At 34.4% G+C, this 20,356-nt stretch overlaps 1 protein-coding gene across 3 annotated transcripts in view; it reads right to left on the reverse strand.

The window, feature by feature from the left end:
* Positions 1 to 20,356, reverse strand: part of FSTL5 (follistatin like 5) — a 332,339-nt gene that overhangs the window by 72,429 nt on the left and 239,554 nt on the right. For all 3 annotated transcript variants that reach the window (XM_009677159.2, XM_009677155.2, XM_009677157.2), the window contains exon 8: positions 3,314 to 3,434. In XM_009677159.2, the coding sequence (XP_009675454.2) occupies positions 3,314 to 3,434 (121 nt within the window). The remainder of the gene's footprint in view (positions 1 to 3,313; positions 3,435 to 20,356) is intronic.

Genomic DNA, 20,356 nt, shown 5'->3' on the forward strand with positions numbered 1-20,356 from the left:
ACTAAGATATTTTGCTTGGAAAGACAAAAGTGCTAAACAATTCCTCAGACACTATAAATCACTGATTTATATCGGGTTGAGGGTCTGGAACCCATTTTTCTTTCCCTTGAGGTGCTAAAACTTTTTTTTTTTTTTTAATAGACCTTCTGTCTGGGAACCAAGATGAGGAAAACTCTTGTCATCTCCCTGCACAGATATTTCCTTGTGAATCAACAATCATTAGTACTTAATCAGAAAAATTTCACATTAGTGTTATATATTTCTTAACCTAACTTGTACCGTACACAATAAATGCATACTGTTTGTAGAGCAGGTTGGAATTTGAAAGCTGTCTTCTTTTGTAATATAACTGATGATATTTTTGTTCAAAAATACCTTACCAAAAGGAAATTCTTCATGTTCACACTTTGAAAAATCTAGGCTATGACATGCATACACATTCCACTTGTACAAATAGAAAAATTGAGCTATTAATTATTAATTAACAGAACCAATTCTTTTAACTAATCTAGTTATTGTGACTATAACTGTTCTTGTTATCAATAAGATTAACATCCCTGGCTATGGAGAGCATAACTTGGTAAGCACTGAATTAACGAGAGAGGCCAATCTTGCAAAGGCATTTCAGCTTTTTCAGTAGCCATTTTCAAGGCTCTTTGTATTTCAGATGTAGAAGAAATACCATCTAAAACTGTGTACATAAACTGTTCTAGTGATATAATGAGTTCTGCTGTCCCATACAGCTGAGTAATTATCACATAAAGTAGTTAATTGAATATATTAATACCTTGAAGCAGCATTTGAGAGAGAAGTAACTTGACCAATATTACAAGAATACATTACAGTCTTTTTGCTCTGGCTACACTTTACTACTTTGTTTCAAAGAACTCTACCAGCATTCTCATGAAATCTCTTAAACAGTTGCTGTGGAAAAAAAATTAGAGGCTAACAAACAAGAGTGAGGGAAATAACATAAATGCTTCTCAAGTACAGATGACTCACCTTTGCATTTACATGGATCTGCTTGCACTGTTTCCTTTTTCAGTAAAGGAGGATTTTAATGACAAATTATGGGGTTGATATAAATATTTTATGCGAGAGTGAACTCCACAGCTCCTCTTTGTCTTTAATAGTATTATAAGCATTAAACATGCCCATCATTATCTGAGAATAGACCTCCTAATTCAGAGGTTTTATGCTACATGATGTCAGTAACAGTAAAGGAGCAGTCTGACAGCATGAACTGTAATGCCATAGATATTTGGAGGAAAAAAAAACAGGCTCAGACTCTTATTAGTATGACCATTTGATTATAGAAATATTTGGAGAAAAAAATGGCCTCTGGTGGAATTGAAGACTCAGCGGGAAACCATTTTATGAATTAAAGAGACCATCCTATTTTAGATTTGAAAAGGGCATCCTGAAGACTTTCTCTGCTGAATAATATTTTCAGAGTTCAACCAAACAACATGTGGCCGCTTCTCTTAAATACGTCTGAAACTGTCAGCCCCTCTTAGATGAGATATATGCATGTTACGCTGATAAACCCTTTGGAAATTATATTCTGCATATAGAATTATAAAGAAGTGCATCATGAGTTTAAAGCAGAAGCTCCAACGTGGTGTCTGTCTTTTGCACATAAGAATGTAAATTATGAATTGGCCTCATTATTTAGTCCTCATCACACAGTAGCATAAATATTTTTTGTAGGTAGGCACTGTAACTCAGCTCAATTGTACCAGATCAATCGCCCCCCAAAACAGAAATGTCCACAAAACCAAATCTTCACAAAACTATACACTTTGAAGGTGTTAAGTATTATATAAAATGCCAATAATTATCATTATTTAGGGAAACAATTACTCCTGAACCATCACAGCTTTGTATTGCTTGGTCTTTTTATAGTTTGCATGAAAAAGGATTAAATATCAATTTATTACAATATTACTTACAATATTCACTTACACATTATTTATATAGAATTAAAGATTGAATTATCTAACCATAAAATATGTTTTTTACAGTGCTGATTATCTGTATTGCCTAATGACCCCAATGGAAGCTCATTATTCCTTTGTGCTGAACGAGGCAATTCAAAGCTTGTAGATTTAAAAAAAAAGTCCTAAACAGTTTAATCTTAAAGTTAATATGTATTATGTATGTAAAATATTTGCAAAGTATTTGATGCAAATTATATAAATATGATTTCTAAGCAAACACAGATTTATACAAACGCACATGAAAAAAGAGATTAAAATCTTATTACATAATTTTCATAGAACCCTCGCATTAGATTTTAAGACCAACGAAGCCTCATAATCTCATTAACCTTTATCTGACTCTTCCGTTAATACAAGTCTCATGATGTTAATTAGTCATTATTATGGCTATAAGTACTGACCATCAGGTTTGTACTTAGGAAGATTAAAGATATAAACTATGGAAGACCTGTTCATTTGACCAGAGCTTGAATTTCAATGTTTTTGACTACATTTATCTACAATACATTCAGAACAGCACATGATCCTGTTGTTCTAAAGGACTCCTATCTCCTTTCTCCCACTCCCCAGAACAGTAGCATCCAAAATGGTGCTGGAAGGTACCACTCTAGTGCTGGCTTATGGAACACCAACTATACAAGCAGAGCAAATTTGGACCAGTCTGGGCATCTTTAAGTGATCTGAATGATACAGAGGAGCAACAGTCAAGTCTGACTTTTCAATTCATCACCAATCCCAAGCAGATTTTAGAGTACTGTATCTTTTTAATATAAATATACACTATAAATATATTATAAAATATACATAGTGTAATTATAAAGAATATACATTCTGTTAAATACACACTATTATATATTATACATAATTATATATAATATATACTTGTGTATATAAACATATAAAATATATCAAATGCAATGTGTTTTAACACAAGAGACCTATACATTACACTTTTCCCAGTGTTCTTCAAAACTGTGAAACTGATACTCAAAACTACATTTTTAATAAATATTTATTATTTTATAGATAACATGTTAATCATGCACATGAGTGAACAGTTCACTGTACAGAACAAGTTCTTTGGACTTACTTCTTCTAATAAGTATTACTAATACAGGAGTACTAAACGATGACTACATCTTATTGTTTTGCAAGCTCACTTAACAGAAGAATGAGGAAAATTAATCATTATCTCCTTTTCTTTTGAGCTGTAACATAATATTGAAAAGTAAAACAACAGCAACAACAGATCTACTTCATGAAATCCAAATCCAAGTCTCTTATGACTTGGTAATTAGAACAACCTTCCTTACCATTCACTTGGAGAAAATGAGTTTGATAGAGCTTATCATAGCCATCAGCATAGCAGGTGTAATTTCCCATATGAGTTGTGGTAACTTTAGTAATGTACAAGGACCCATCATCTCCAAAATCCTACAAGGAAAGATTAAAAACAAGGTTATCATAATTACCTCAGTATCTGCATAATAACAGTATCTGTACAATAATTATCCTCTGTATCTTAGCAACAAGTTGTGATGCAAATATCAATCACCACAAACATTAAACCAGAATAGATGACAATTATCTGATATCCTTTTTTTTTTTTGAATGGCAGAGGTGTTTAATCTTGCTGAATATATTTTGCTTGTAAAAGAAAATTTAACTTTCATTTTAACAATTTAGTACACCCTGAATCAGTAATAAGATGTTTGGTTTTTGGCTATGATAGCTATTTGCAGGAGAGAGACTATTTAGGATTGGATCTGATCAGATGGAAAAGTTAAGCCTCAGCACAGTTTAACAAGGTGAATAACATTTTGTGAAAGTGTGGTCATCCTTTAAAATGAACAGATACCCAGAAAAGAAAAATTGCTCATTTTTCTTCAAGCTTCAGTCAATATTTAACTTTACCATCTAAAACATCTTTGATTTCACTGGATTAGAGTAGAAAATTTGACTCTCAGTTCAATTCCCAGATGTCTTTTTTATTATAATATAATTTTAAATTTACAAGTAAATATTTATTCAAATTACTGTAAAGAAGTATAGAATAATAATTATCGAATGTGTTTTGTTTTTCCTTATGCTATTTTCAGTGTCTTTGAGGATTACCTTAAAATAATTGTCCTAGTCCAATCTAGTTTCTTCCAGTCTATACTCCACAGATTTTGCAGTTTATACTAACCCTGCTAGTTGTACTTTTTTCTACATTACCTTCCATAATTTACTTTTTCAATGACATTTCTTGACAATTCGTTTCTTTTCAATTTTACTTAGTTATCTTTGTACTGCTATATAGGCAATATATTTTCATAAAATAGCAGTTAAATTATTTTGAACAAAAACATAAAATAGAAATGTTAAAATATGAAAAATGTTTTTCAGCCTATTAGTTTCTGCTGTAATATGTTTAATTCAGAAATTAAAATGGAGGAACTATGTTTAAAAAGTTGGAACTTTTAGTCATTGTCTCATTTTTACACTTGGAAGAGGTACACTGGCTCATATCAGTCCCTGGTATTGAAGGAAACTATGCCAAATAACCATGTGCATAATGTTGTCATAATCGGTGATAAACTCAGTTACTCTTCAGTAAAAGCTGTTTCAAAACTTCTCAATATCCTTATGAATACAGTGGACTTTCTTTTTATTTTTATCCTAAATTTAGTCATGGTCAACTTATACATATTTTTTGCTCATTAACATAAATGGCCTCTTAAATATGCTTAAAAATTTTTAGTTAAATATCCTCTCCTTGTGATTTATCACAGCATACAGGGATATAACACACACACACACACACACACGTTACAGTTATATGTAACACACACATGCACACACAGAGGCTCACATACAGGCTCCTACAGAGCTCAAAGTATCCAACAGGTCTCTGATTCATTAGAACAGTGGTAATCACCAAGCTGCAATACCTATGTATCTCATTAGAGTCAGTGATTCATTACAGAAGCAATACTTCTATAAACTTGAATTTCTGCACCAGGATGAACAGCCCCATTTCTGCTGCTTTTGCATCAGCTGAGTGGTGCAACAGGGACAGCCACGGGATGCAAGTGACTAATTGAGAACTATCCAGGGGAAAATAATTTTCTGCTGCATAAAATCAATAGTGCTGACTACAGTATAAAGTGCCCTCCCACAACACAGGAAATGTGAGACAGCAAGAACATAATTCTGTTCCCTTCAGAAACTCAAATGATGTACAACCCCCCAGGGTATTCTAACTTGTACAAAGAGATGGGGCCAAAGAAAAAACATTGAGAGAAAGGAACTCTGTCCTAATGAGCTTCTTCATCCCTCATGATATCACATCAAGACAGAGTTCATTCCTTTATCCATAGCAAAATGGGGAGTAACATTTTAACAGGGAAAGGCAAGCTGTTGGAAGGAAGTTCCTGTAAGATGCTCCTGTGGCAGGTTAAAAGTGTCTATGGGATGAAAAACTATCAGAGCATCTACTTTATTTAATGATGAGTAAGACTGCCATCATAACCACTGGCAAGTAAGTAACAGAGTCTCAGAACAACTGAAGTTGGAAGGGATCTCTGGCAATAGCCTAGTCTAACCTACCTGCTCAAGGCACGCTCAAAAGTTTCTCAGAATGGAGTCCACTCCACTTCTGAATATCTGCAAGAATGGAGACTCCACAACCTCTCTGGTTATTCTGTGCCAGTCACCTTAGAGTGAAAAAGCTTCTTTTTACGGTTTAAATGGATTTTCCTGTATTTCAGTTTGTGTCCTTTGCATTCTGTCCTTTCACTGAATACCACTGAGAAGAGGCTGGCTCAGTCTTCTTTACTCCTCCCATTTATACACACTGATAGGCTCCCCTACAAGCCTTTCCTTCTCCAAGCTAAACAGTCTCAGCTCTCTCAGCCTCTCCTCATATGGCAGATCCTCTATATGAGAAAAGGAAGAAGCCTGTAGAACCACAGGGCCTCCACTCCGTTTCCCTAGATTTCAGGTCAGCAGACTGAAATCCCAATTTTTTCTCCTACAGCCAACTAGATTAATCTCTGAATTTGTGACGCGCACAGAGAAAACAGTACAAACAGAAAAGTACAGTTTATGATTGCTGATGTATGGAAGGTGAAGAACCTGTCTGGTTCAGGTCTTCTTCAAGTAATAGATCTTCTTTGTCTTCTTCAAGTAATAGATCAACTAAATGTTTTCACAAAATATCTTTTCTTTGCTCATTGTGGCTCCTCTTACTACACCTCACAGGGTTTGATTCTTCTGATGTTGTACCTTTATATTTATAGAATTCTTATATGCACCTTAGTAAATGCAATTCAGTCTTTGCTTTCTAAATTTTCAATCTGAGTTTCAAGGCTTTTAACACCTTAGGATTTAATAAGTCATCTCCTCATAAACTTCGCAACTTTCTCTGTAAATTTTGTGTGCCTATCTTTTCTTTATGGAACTGAATTTATCTAAACTCTTACTTTTCCTCCTGAAATTCCCAGAAGGAAAGACTACCAAAAGCTTTTAAGGACAGAAAATACAGCTATAGTCTCTTGCTCAGGATGTCTGTAAACTTCATGCTAAAACAACCCAGGTAGACATCACTATATGCTGCCTTATTCTTATATTCTTTCCTTTGAACACTATCACAGACAAAATACTGGGCTAGATGAACCTCTGGTACAGTATGACTCTTACATTCTTTTAGATCTCACTACCACTTCCAAATTTATTGGAATCTATTTTCTTCACTCCCCCTGCATTAATTTTTAGTTTTCCTTCTTTCCTAGGAGGCACAAGCTCAATGATTGTGTATTCATTTTTCACACAAGCTGCCTTGCCCTTTCACATCTTCAGCCTTCTCATTGATCAAATTAAAATCCAGAAGAACTTCCTCTTAACCTTTCACTTTTTTTTTCCTAAATACTTATTCAGAAATACATATCTTGCTGCATTTCTTCCCCTAAAAGGTGTTTGGGTAACTAAATTGCACATTGCAGAACTCCATGTGCTTCAGATGATTCTGCTAGTTTCTCATGGGAAAAAAAAAAACGAAAAACAAAACAACCGCCTAATAATTAATCCATAAAAAAAACTTGTCCTTCCCAAGCTAACTATACCTGTACTAACATTCCCGTTACACAGACAATATTTCTACAGATCCTCCAATAAGCCATTACTGAACAGAGTTATCATTAGGGGAAAAAAAACCCAAAGAACCTCCTTTAATGCTCGCTTTTTCACTTCAATTATTTGCAACATAAACCTGGATTTCCCCTCAAAAAGCCTCCACCTGAATAACTCCAACAATCATAGTTCAACATTTGTTACCTTTATCTATTTCTAGAAGTGAATGAAGCAATAAAAGTTCAATTGACCTTTCCCCCCTACTAGCTCAACAAGTATTTTCAAAGTGCAGCTCTTAAAGTTATTAGTGTAAGAACGACCCTTCAAAAGAACCACACTGGAGGCATACACATTTTCATCTAACAAATAGCTGATATCATTGTTGCATACTGTTTCTAATAATCTCTGCCAAAGGTATTTGCAAAAAAACAGATCACAGAACGGAATGTATGAACATTTAGCTGCCACCATGCAAAGTCTGGAGACCAGCTTAATCCACCTTCCTCATTATTTATACTAAATTATTACAAGTTGCTTTGAAGCACACTCACCTGTTCCAGGCCTTTGACTGATCTGCTCTAGGACGATGATATTTTTAAGTACCATAGCTATTTTCTAAGTAAATGCAGATCAGTGTTATGGCTTCTCCCTCCTTTTACATACAAATCCTGGATAAAATAACTCTGCAGTCAATTTACATAGAAATGTTGGATTCCCCCCATGAGACTGTCATTTCATCACTCAAAATGTTTGGGTTTTATGGGTGGTTTTTTTACAACTACTAAATAAATGGTTTATTACTATATTGAGTTCAAGGCTTGTTTTTGTTTACTAAAACAAATCATCCAATAGAATGAAAACTGGAAATTGTAAGCACTGTTTGGAAAGAGATGATGAAGCATAGACCAAGTTCCTTGAGAGTGAATGTTGACTTTTACTGAGGCTAACTCACAAGCTAAGTCACTGAAAAAAACCCACATCCATACAGATGCATGTGAACAACACTGAATCAGAGCCTGTAAACATCAACAGCAGCACTGACAGGGGAAAAAAAGGTTATCCTTTGAAAACCTATTTGACAACCCTAAAAACAGGGTTCAACTTCTGCTAAATTCAGGGCTAATTTCTATTAAATACATTCATTTAACAATAGACTGTAATTTGACTACTGTTCAAATAAAAATACCATGGAACTTGAGAAACTAATTATTGAGAAACTAATTATTTTTTTCATTCAGAATAAAAGATAGGCTTGAGCAATTGTTTAGCAGTGATTCTACTACAACTCTCTATTCTGTTATGAATGAAGATGTGTGTCATGGATAATAAGTCAAGGAATATGGAAAGAAAATTTTTGTCTTTGACAATAGGTCTTTGCTTAGCTGTCTTACTAGGTGATTTTTATTTATAAATTTGTAATTATTTCCTTTGGTTTTATAACTTGCTTTCATATGCTAATTCTTTGCATATGAGAGAGTCTGTGAACATTTGCCTGCACTTCCTCATGAATAGCTCTAGGTTGACTGTTGCCAGCTTTCTCGTCATAGAAGAACGTATAATGAGACTCCTTCAATTCGTGTACTACCATAGAGGCTACAGTATTTTTTTTTTTTAACATCATGGTTAGTTCTTTATCAGTATTCTGCTCTCTTAAAGATTTTTCTTGCATTTTCATTGGTATGCCATAAAAAGGTAATTTTTTATGCACCAAAGTGCATAAAACATTTTATTCATATACACACGCTCAAAGTTGTGATTTTTTGTGACCTGCTTCATGTAGGACAGATAAAATAGTAAATATAATGCCCCTATAGCCTTAAAATTTTCAGCTTCTGAAGAACCTGAAAATACTAGTTAGAATTCTAACACTACACACTACAGAAGGGAAAACAGAAAAAAGAGCAACCAAGTAAAATAGAGAAAAAAATACAAGAATGAGGACATGAGATATGAATTAATTTAACCAATAATCTTCAAATAGAAAAATTGAGCTAATTGGGTCCTTAATAAATAAATTAGCAAACAATGAGAGTTTTGGATTTATAGCTTTTTGATGACATGTGAAACCTGTATTTCTTTTTGCAGTTTTTGACAAACCTACAACAAAGAAGGAAATTAAAATGGTTGGTGTCTTTTTACTGATAGCCAGGAACGTAAACACTGCAATATACCTCAATGATAATGACAGCACAGTTTGGGAGGGGATAGTCCCCCTCCTCATTTTTAAAGAAAATTTGATTTTCTTCTAGGAAAAGGAAGAAAATCTCTCTCTCTGAACTGATCAGGGAAAGAATTTGTCCCTAAGAATTAAAATTTTGCATTGGTGTGTTATTGGAAAGCTGTAGCAATAACTGCAGTCATATAGATATATTTCTTAACAATAGCTGTTTGGCTGTAAAACACAATCAATACATATACTCCTCCTTCTTTTTCCATATATCCCCCCTCCACGCTTTCTATATTTGATTTTAGTTGATGTATGAAAGTTTCAAGACTAGTAAGTCATGTTGGTTTGCATAGCAAATATTTATTTTTCAGTATCTCTAATTTACTTTTTTACAAGGACAGAGAAAGTATATAATCTTTTGAGGGTTAACTGGAAGAATTAAAAAAAAAATTGATGTATGCCTGGCTTGACAGAAAAATACCACTTACACTTTTCATGTTAATGTAAAATTTTACAATTCATACTTTGCTAGTAATCAGTTCCTCTGTTCACGTTTCAGAGCAACACAACTCTTTTGCTACTGCATTTCAGAAAGAAATTAAATTCTATATATAAATTCTATATATAAATATATACATATAATATATATGTGTATAATATATATCATAAATATATATAATATATAATTCTATATATAAATTCTATATATAAAAATTCTATATATAAAAATTCTATATATATATTTATAAATTCTATATATAAAGAAATGTGAGAATGGTAGCAATGGTAGCTACATGGTGACATGGTAGCAATCTAAGATTTTTTTTAAGCTTTTTCTTCTAGCTCAAGGGGAGGAAAACAAAACCTAAGACTTCCTAAATATTAATTTTGCCTACCTTCTCTCAATTTCATACTTTATGGCTGCAGTAAGAAGAAATCATGAATCTAGTGTAAATCAGCTGGTTGAAGAACCAGAGTGACAGAAAATGGCAAATCAAATCAAAGCTCAAAGAACACAGTATAATATAGTATATAGCAGTATATTATATATAGTAGAAAAAGTGGCAGGGCTTTAAAAGAAACTCTTATTCTAAAGAATGCATACCAGTTAGTGGATTATTGACTCTCATGAGAAATTAATCTTCCTAAACTTCCTTTATAGTCAGTTGAGAGAGCCAAAGGAGCCAAAACTCTTCCACAGGACAGTCTGGTGGAGCTTTCTTTGCTTATTGCGTTTTTTTTAAACCTCCTACCTCCCTGTTGACCACGGGAACAAACTTTCTAGCTACAATTAGCAACTGTGAATGCTTGTCTCCTCTCCTTCATTTCTTGACACTGTGGAGACTGAAAAAAAGAGTGAGTGATTTTTCCAAAGGCTACCTTTCAAGCACAGCAAGATAGCCTCACTAGGATCAGTCTTCTGCCAGAGGGGAAAAATGGGATCCTCTAGTGAACAACTCAGAACTTCTAACTAAATCTCTGGTTCAGATTTTGAAGAAATCAATACCCTTCCACCAATTACTGAGGAAGCCTAGAGAATTAGCTATTCATATCCCATGCCTTTGTGTACATCCTCCTAAGCTTATCTACAAATGATCAGCACAGAGATCACGCATTATTCTCCCTTCCTAAAAAAAGGACTTTTTGATGCACAGGCAATTCGCACTAGTTGAATTCAACAGGATTTGTCAATATTCACCAGGTCTGGGAATGAGATTCACTTTTCTCTGACTATGAATGAATAACACTGTACCTACTCACATAAGCAGAGATATAAGATTTTTTATTTGTTCTTTTGGATACAGTAAGGATTGCAGTTTCACATAATTATGAAATGGTAACACCTAATACATGATAACATCTGCTATTCTGCAGAACACATGCAGCAGCTTTTTGCTTTCCAAATTATGTTGGTTGATTAAAAATTGTTTTAACGTTAGTAATTTCTGCAAAACCTGAAGAAGGATCACATAGAAAAATGCCTTAAAAACATCACTTCTGGATCACTGATGGGAATGAGAGTAACTTCATTTAATATCTAGTCACATAAAGAGAATCTGGATGCTGTACATGGGAGATACGTACTAGGTACAAGTGACAGCTTTGCCAGAGTACCAGAGCTCTTGAGGCTAGACATAAAACATCAGTAATTTTTTACTTCCTGGAAAATTCTGTAAAGCTATACTATGTTGTTATGAATCTGCAATCATGACTGTTAATTTATTTAGACACTTAAAATCTCCAACTGACTAAATACATTATATTTTTAATGGAAATCTCAGCATGCTCTGATACAGCTGTTTCTTTTTTATTGGTTTATGCTACACACAGAGATCTACAGAATGACTTGGATAGCATTTAACTCTTTTTTCTTTTTAACAAAACAAATTGTTATATAATCAGACTTAATTGGATAAAACTATTTGACATTCTCTTCATATATTTTAAATGTTAACTGGTTTAATACCATAATCAGTGACATTAATTTAGACTAATTACCCTATTACAATTTATTACAATTCCCCCAAACTGCTATTGTTTTTTTCTTAAATTAGCTTTAATTGAAGTTGTATTTGTTGTTACACTTTGAACTAGATCTGCCAAAAGAAACTAGCTCCTCACTATACAAATTAATTCTATTAGATCTCATTTCAAAGGGGTATCTTGCTGCTAGGTGATGCCAACACAGAAGCACTGATGCAAGTTACAGTTTAGGATGATACAGGGTCAGAACTGTGGAAGGAGGGCAATGCGGACACTGCCTCTCCCATTTGGTAGGGCTCAGTGCAGCACACAGATCTGTAACAGGAGAGTTACCATTACGCAGCCATTGACACACACTTTCTATCCGTGCTCTGAATGTCTGAAACCAGTTGAAAGGCAACATGGCAAGGTATCCCTCCCATCTCTACTTCCTTTCTTTAACAAGCTTTTCGTCACAGGAAAAGAAGAGTACAAGGATGAGAAGACTAGAAACCATTAAAACATTAATGAAATGACTGTTAGGTAGTTCTTCTCCACACACTTATGCTAGACTTAGACAATACCAAATACATGTCTCAGAAGTAATGTTTTAATATGTCAGAAGCATGTGTGTTAAAAACAACCAATTCTACTCTTTCACCTGTTCCCTGCTGAGAACGAGCCCATTTTTATTTCTTTCTCTTGAAGACTTGGTGAATGGCTCATACATTCAACTAGCAATAAACAAGAAATAGCTTTCCTTCGGACTTTTTAGAGATCTTAAAAATGTTTGCATTAGAAGAATCAAGAGACGGGAAGATGAGACACAGACAGGCCTTACCCCTCAAAATGTCAGGGAACACTCTGGTCTAAATCAGGTAGACTGTTTAGTCACTAGACTAGGTGATATTTTTCCCATTTTCAACCTCTTCCACTTTTTTCTCTAATGCAGGGCATAGTTTCCTATGAAAGATAGGCAAATATAAATAAGACTTTGGAAAAAACTTTCAGTTTTAACAAATCATCATTTCGAGATGGGAGAAGGGGGAAATTACTGAATATTTTCTAACTTTTTCTGATTCTAAAAACAACAGCTCTTCATTAATTTTTAATTACTTAGCTTACAAGCACTTTTGTTTTAAAAACAGACTTATAATTTTTCAGCTTTTTTTTTGTTCTTCATATTGTAGAAAATACTAGGTTTCAGTTTTAGTTTCATGTGCACAAATCCCTTTTTTTATGATGGCAATAATTCCTAACTTTCAGATGACCGTTATTCAGGAATCAAAGTGGTAGAGCTCAATCATTTTTTATTATTTCATAAGAACAAATTTCTTGGTGTGTTTCCTTTGCAAACTCAAGAAAATCTCCAAAGGACACAAAAATGACCCTTTAAACTTTTATATTACTAAAATTTTCATTTAGCTGTATTTCCTAAATACCCTGATATGAGCGAGACAGAGAGTGGCTTTACACTTTCTGCATTCTGCAAAAGCTCTATGGGATAAAGTTGGTTTTATTAGAGACAAAACTATCCTGCATACATATGATAACCCGACTAAAAAGTAACATAATACCTTGTCAAATATATATATAGCTGACTTTCAAATACCTTGCAAATATCTTTGAAAACTACTTAAAAAAGGACAGAGATTGGTAGGAATCTCATACTAAGACTCCAGACTTCTAGCTAATGGGCTAGCTGAAGAAGATATACAGGGAAAAAAAAGAAAAATTAGTAGCAAAACACTAGTAGATCCAAAATTAAGTTTGAAAACCAGAATGACACAGCCTAGGTTTTTCTTCAGGTACAAAAGAAAAACGTAAATTCTAACTTGAACTAGTTTTTGTTAGTTGAACTCTTTTTTTATATGTAGCAGCAATGATCTCCAGAGAACAACACAGAGAAAACAGGACCAGTCACACGTTCCTTGGATTATGAATACAATGCTGTTTGTATCAGTTTATTATCAAGTGTGTTATATAAAAGACTAGCTAAGAAAGATTTTGAATGGAATTCCTACATGAAAGATTTTAAAAAGGATATAGCTGAATACATACAAGAAAACGAGTGACATCTGTCCACCGGTATCCTTTGCTCTTTGCGTATTTACAAAACCATATATTCAAAACGTGCATGTTTATTCTAGAGGTTTCATTCAGCAAGCATCTATCCCAGCTTGATGCACCCCACATTCATAAAAGCTTTTATCTTACACAGAGCCTTTGATCAAACAGCAAATTCCACTCAATCTGAACTAAGCACTGAGTATGAGCTGGAATATAGCAAGAAAAGGATGAATTACACTAGTTAAAAACTGAAAGCTGAGGCAATTTACATTTAATATGAATCTTAGTCATCTGCAAACTTTACACACTCACACTTGTCTTTGCTGAAACCACTAATACAATGCCACATGCTCATCAGTCAAATCTTTTATCACAAGAAAGATTTACTCTGCAAGACCAATTCTTTGATGAAAGTGAAAGAAAAGACCCTTCAGTGTCACTGGCAGCAGCCTCAGGACATTCACTGTAACCACTGAAACTAGTTACTTAGGAACAATTCTTTTCCGTTTTTCCTCTCTACAGAGATGGATAATGAAGACAGTTTTTAGTGATTGCCTTTGTGTTCATCCGTGGCCCTGGATTCTGGAACAAGTAAAGTGTAAACTATTAAAAGAAGGTAGATTCCAGGACAAAAAGATGACTGATTTTAGAGTGTTAAAAAAGTGTTTACTCCGTTTAATCTGGTTTGCCTTCAAAGCACAGAAATGAGGATGGAATTTCCCATTTCCTAAAGAGATGGTGAAGAGTGTTCATTAATACTTTCAATACAAAAAAACCTTGCTGATATTGAGCTACTTTGTTTCTTACTAAACACTCTAATCATTTGTTATATGTGTGTATGCATATATATCTATATATATATATATATAATCTGCCATATCCTGCTACTTGCAGAATTCTTAGCAAACTGTATACTTTTTTCAAGCACAGTGCATAATTGAGGGTACATGTATTTTCTATGTATTGCAAACATTTAACTCCAAACACATGTACTTTCAGTTGCACAGTTGAAAGGAAGACCATAAACTCCCATTCAACAAAATATATGAATAAAACATTTACTTTTAAATCAGAGTATTGCACTGAGTCAAACCCATACTGTTGTGCTCTCTCTGAATTAAGACTGAAAGGTTATCTCTTATATGAGACTTCCACTGCCTCAATTTTACCGCTGTGCCATTCATAACTGATCTACTTTTGCTGTAACAATAGCCAGGTCTTTGTTAACAATCTTTTAAGTTTTTATGACACCTTCCAAAATAATTTTACTTTTCAGTATATCATCATTAATTGTTTCTGTCTTTTGTATTTAATTTTTGCTTAGTTATTTTCTTTCTTCCCCTTAAATTACTGCTTTCTGTAATGGACACAGTATCATTTAGAAATGAAGATATTGTTCTTTTAGAACCATGAAGCTACACACTATACCTTTAAAAAAAAAACAAAAAACTTTGTCCTAAGCTTTCATACTAAACAATGGCACAGACCTATTCCTTGAAAATCCTGTATGCTACTGTCAACACACAAAACTGTGTTATTGAAATACCATTATTCCAATTTTTCTTATGTACAGTTCAGTCTTACTTTGGAAGGCTGAAATGCACACAAGGTCTTTTTCTACTGCTGATCTCTACAGCTAACCCTTGGTTTCAATTATATTTTACTCTAAGTATACCCCTATTATCAACAATTGCTGACTAATCACATATTTCACAACAGAAGACCTTTAATTCTAAAGGGTAAGAGAAAAGAAGGTTTATTTTCTTCTTTCTTTCTACTATAATTTACAATGTTAATTTTTAAAATTCACAGCTTCATCATGAATTTCTTGCTTGAAACTAAAGTATATCACATCAAAATATGAAGGCAAAACAAGATTTCAGTAGTCTGTCATTAATTTCACAAAATTCTTAACATTTGCAAAATTATTGCAAAAAATTAAAATCTGGCAGACAAATGGTACAGTATTGATATTTTAATAAGCTAGAGCATTACAATATAATATTGCATTTCTCATTAACATAACTAGGACTCAAAGACTTTTTCCTAGTTGGAGCACACTCTACAAAGAAAACTATAGTCTCATTCCAATTTGACAACTTTCCCTTGGCTCAACAGCATAATTTGAAATGAAATGCAAGTTGGGGGGGAGTAAGGAAAGGGGGAGAAAGGAAAGTGGAGGGGAAAAGAGGGAGAGTGAAGGGGAATGGGGGTTGAGAGGGAGAGAAGAGGAGAGAGGAGGAAGAAGGGGGATGAGGGAGAGAAAGGAATAATATTAATAAGGCCACACAGTTACACGGATTATCTATCACAAAGATTTTAAGTTCCAAATAATGGATCTTATTATTCTGGGTGTCACGAGAGGGCCAGTGAAAAAAGGGTTATAAAATGTGCAACAGAGTTCTCTGTTTGATGCAAAGAAAAGGGCCATTAAAATGACTGGGTTATCCTGTGAAGAGCGGGACAGGAGCCTGAAAAGTTGACTCTCCATTAGGACTTGGCAGAACATTTTGGAACGTAGAAAATAGAAAATGGAAGCTTTCACCTGCAAAGGTATTAAGTCCGGCTCAAGCAATTTAATGAAACATATGTCAGTGCTTCACAGATATTCAAGCACCATGTGAAAAAGTCTGGCTGTTTCAATCTTATTACCTGTAAATAACTGCTGAAACAAAACTGTCAGGATAAGACAGAGCAGCAAACATGACAAAGGACAAGAGGAACCAAGCTGAGAATAGCCAGAGGGAGACTCTAGAGATGACCATTCTTGAAATGTTTTCTTTAGCTCAGAGTTGAAGCATTACAGGGGATGACACACAGGAAAAAAATACCATTGCTTTGTTGCGCAATTGTTCCCAAAGTTGTTACCAATGTTCCAAGGTTTTCAGATTCATGACATATAAATGCCATGAGATTGATCAAGATGTAAATAATGACAAATGTAAACAAATAAAAGTAATTAAATCCTGTAAAACATACTACATTTAAAATTCAGCATTTTGTCTGTACAGGTGTGAACTAGAAATAAAAACTTATGCAAAATCCAATAAAAGTACAGAAATCATTGAAAATCCTGAGGGGTAAAGGAATTGACACAATTCACTTTAAATTTAGGAAAACTTTTTCATTTATTTTATCTCCCCCCTTTAATAGAATTATGAAAAAGTTTATCATGTCAATAAAGCACTTTGGCCATGGAGACAAAGGTTACTTGTATCCAAATGGAACTAGTTCTGAATGCAAGCTTTCAAAAAAGGAGCTCTAGTTTAAGATGGCTATATAAAAATGGTGTAAAAATGACAAGGAAGGGAAGAATACACAGGAAGGTGATAACATATGTGGTACACAACTCTGGTGCAGTTTCTTTCTTCATCCAAAGTAGACAGATCATCTATAAAATCTAGAATTGAATGGATATATGGTATTAGCAACATGTGTACATAGATCAGTGAGCAGTTTAATTTAGAGAAATGTTAAATTCCATCACTTGAAACGCGTGGCAGACAGACATACTGTCTTCTCTTGTAATCCTGTCAGAGCTCACAAATTAAACAGACTTGATCTGGATAAGTAATTTGCTTCATGTCACTTCTGCAAGCACTGGTACTGGTGATTTTATAGGTGAGTGGCAATTTTCTTTTTGAGTCAGTACTGAATCAATACCTTAGCACAGTGATGAAACACTTCTGGTCTTAGCCACTTATAGTCAAATAGGATTGCATAAGATTTTAGTTTAATTTTTTTTAAATATTATAGTGCCAGGCCAGCCAAATTCCAAGTTTGGAATGTCCATCTTCATTGTCCTGGGATGCTGGAGCCGGGGGAAGGACAAGACACACACCTTTCCTGCTAGCTGTAGCCTAGTCCAGGTTGCTCTCTAGCTTTTGAGGGTTTTTTTTTTCCCCTGAAATAAAAAACTGAGAATCTTAGTATTCTTTTTGCAACCTATATAGCTGTTCCGTACAATTCTTACAATTCTTATCAAATCTGCGGACAGCATCAAGCCTGTCAGGATAGAAAATGTACTGCAAAATGACCTGGACAAGTGGGACAAATAAATATGTAGATAGAAAAGCATTCAGAAACGATGAGAGTTTTTTAACTAGCTGAGGGAGTATAAACCGAACAAACGAGGAGAGTATAACTATACCTGTACATAAATATCAAACAGCAATTTTTCATACATTAATCAGAAAATAACAGCACAAACTGAATTTGCTAGCACTACTCAGCAATAGACAGTGCAGACATAACCTGCATATATATATATATACACACAAACATATACATGTATATATACACATATATTTTATAATATAACTTTATATAAATAAAAGAGCAGAGAAAACATATAGACTTTGAACTGAATAAAAGGAAGAAAGATACTATGACAATGAAAAAGATGCAGACACCAATTCTAAAATCACCTAATAACAGAATAGGTCAACTAGCTGTCTGTTAAAGTACAATGCAAGGAAGGTGAGCAAGAATGCAAAGCGAGGTGGGTGTAATAGATGTTCTGGTGCCTCTGAGAAAAGGAGTAAAGATTCTCATCAATAGGAAGATAATAAACAAAGTTTGAATGAAGAGTATGGTGGAAACTCAAGATGGATTTAAAAGACTGCTGAATGAAAGACATTAATATAAGTGAAATCTCTAAATCCTTCTTTCCTTAAAATTTCTCCATGTTTCTACAGAATCTGTTAATTGGTAATAACCATAGACAACTCAAAAATAGAACTGGGACAGACATAGCTATGCTGTAAAATGCCAAAAACAATGATGTGAACCAAGAAACACGTTATTATTTGTAAGCTTAGCTTCAGAAATTTGTACAGAGGCTGACATTTTCTCTTTTTTTTTTCAGCTTTAATTTGACCAAAATGTGAGACTAATAGGAAAACCGTAACTTCAATCTATGTCTAATGCACAGAAAATGGGCATTTCTTCAGCATTAAACATGTCAAATGCGCTCATGAAACATCATGAGTGTTTTATGCTTCCCTGGGACACATTATGCTGAACGTGTAACTACGACAGAAACTCCAAAATCTTTCTGCTGCTGCCATACTTGGATAACGTTCATAATGTTCATGTGATTAAAAATCCTACAAGAAACTTCTGTACTATGAGAGCTACATTATGAGCAACATTGGAATAGGTGGGTTTCTGCCCCAGCTTTCATTATCTTTCCTTTGCAGCTTTAATATTCTCCCATTAAGAAAATGCTGGCTGCATCCTCAAAAGAACTTCTAAGCCATGACTTTCAGAGGTAGCTATTCATTTTGGATATTTTGCTTTCTAAGCATGCAAATTGAAACATCTAAACAGGTTTGACATCAAAGTGTTTTGCAAACTAGGTCGCTTGAAATATTGAGGCAGATGTCAAGCAGAGTTTCAGGAAATAAATATGGTGAAAGAAATACAGTGCAAACTCCTTTTTCAGGGGACTAGATCCTTCCACTGCAAAGAAATTCTCTACTAGTCTCCTCCTTTCCCTTCTTCAGGCTGCAAAGCTCCTTACTGACTCTGACACAGCGTCACTAACACTTTCCCTGTGGTAGGCACATCAACCAAAAGCAACCAATACAGAAAATTAAACTTGTCATGTGATAAGACACGTGATTTTACAAAGCCGGTATCTCACTAACTTAGTTTATCAAGTGAAACACGAATGCTGGGGGAGATTCCTCCCAGGATAAACAGAGGAGCGCCAGGCCTGTACTCTTCAGGAGCTCCCAAAGGTTTCAGAGTTAGGACGGTCCTCCTTAGGACACTCCACACTTCCCTAGGGAACACTGAGCCAGTGGGAGGTCGGACCTCTTGGCTGTATCCCAGCACTCCCTTGGCATCACCTCTCATCACTGTTTCTGGCATTTTTGCACCACAGTAGCTGCCTTTATAAAACTACCTTAGAGACAAAACTAATCAGACCCTTTACCGCCAATGTTTAGCGCTACATATAATACACACTTCTGCATATAAAACTTTGTGTTTATATGGAGTTTTTGCTTCAATGACACAACAGGCAAGACTAGGACTATTCAAGAAAGAAAGTAGCATGCCAAAAATTTTTTTTAAAATGAGGGTGTTAATACTGTATACATCATAAGCTAAACATAGAAGAAAAGTTGCAAAAACAACAGCCTGTTTTTTGTCTTAGAAGCAGACAGTACTACATGTGGTAGCTCTTACTATAAGAACATTAGTATCATGCTTAAAATAGCAAAAAAGGTGTAGCTGATATTTTCTGGAGTGCCCCCCTCTCCCCTTTTTCTTAATCTGCAGTAAAAATGAAACTAGAAACAATCAGCAACACTGCACAGGAAGGTATGGGCACAGAGAAAACGGGTAACTGTTTTGAGTGCGTCTACTGATCACGTACATCAGTTCACACAGAAAACCCTTTTAAACCATTAGCAGACCAGAATGATCATTTTAGCTACCGTTCTGATGATGTGTTAAATGTGCTGTATTAAGAAATTTGTTTGGAAGAGCCAATAACTTAAAAAATGCACAGTGCTTCTTCTAATTTTTTGAGTAT

This window comes from Struthio camelus, chromosome 4 (genome assembly GCF_040807025.1).
Source record: "Struthio camelus isolate bStrCam1 chromosome 4, bStrCam1.hap1, whole genome shotgun sequence".
In the NCBI taxonomy this organism is placed as follows: Eukaryota; Metazoa; Chordata; class Aves; order Struthioniformes; family Struthionidae; genus Struthio; species Struthio camelus.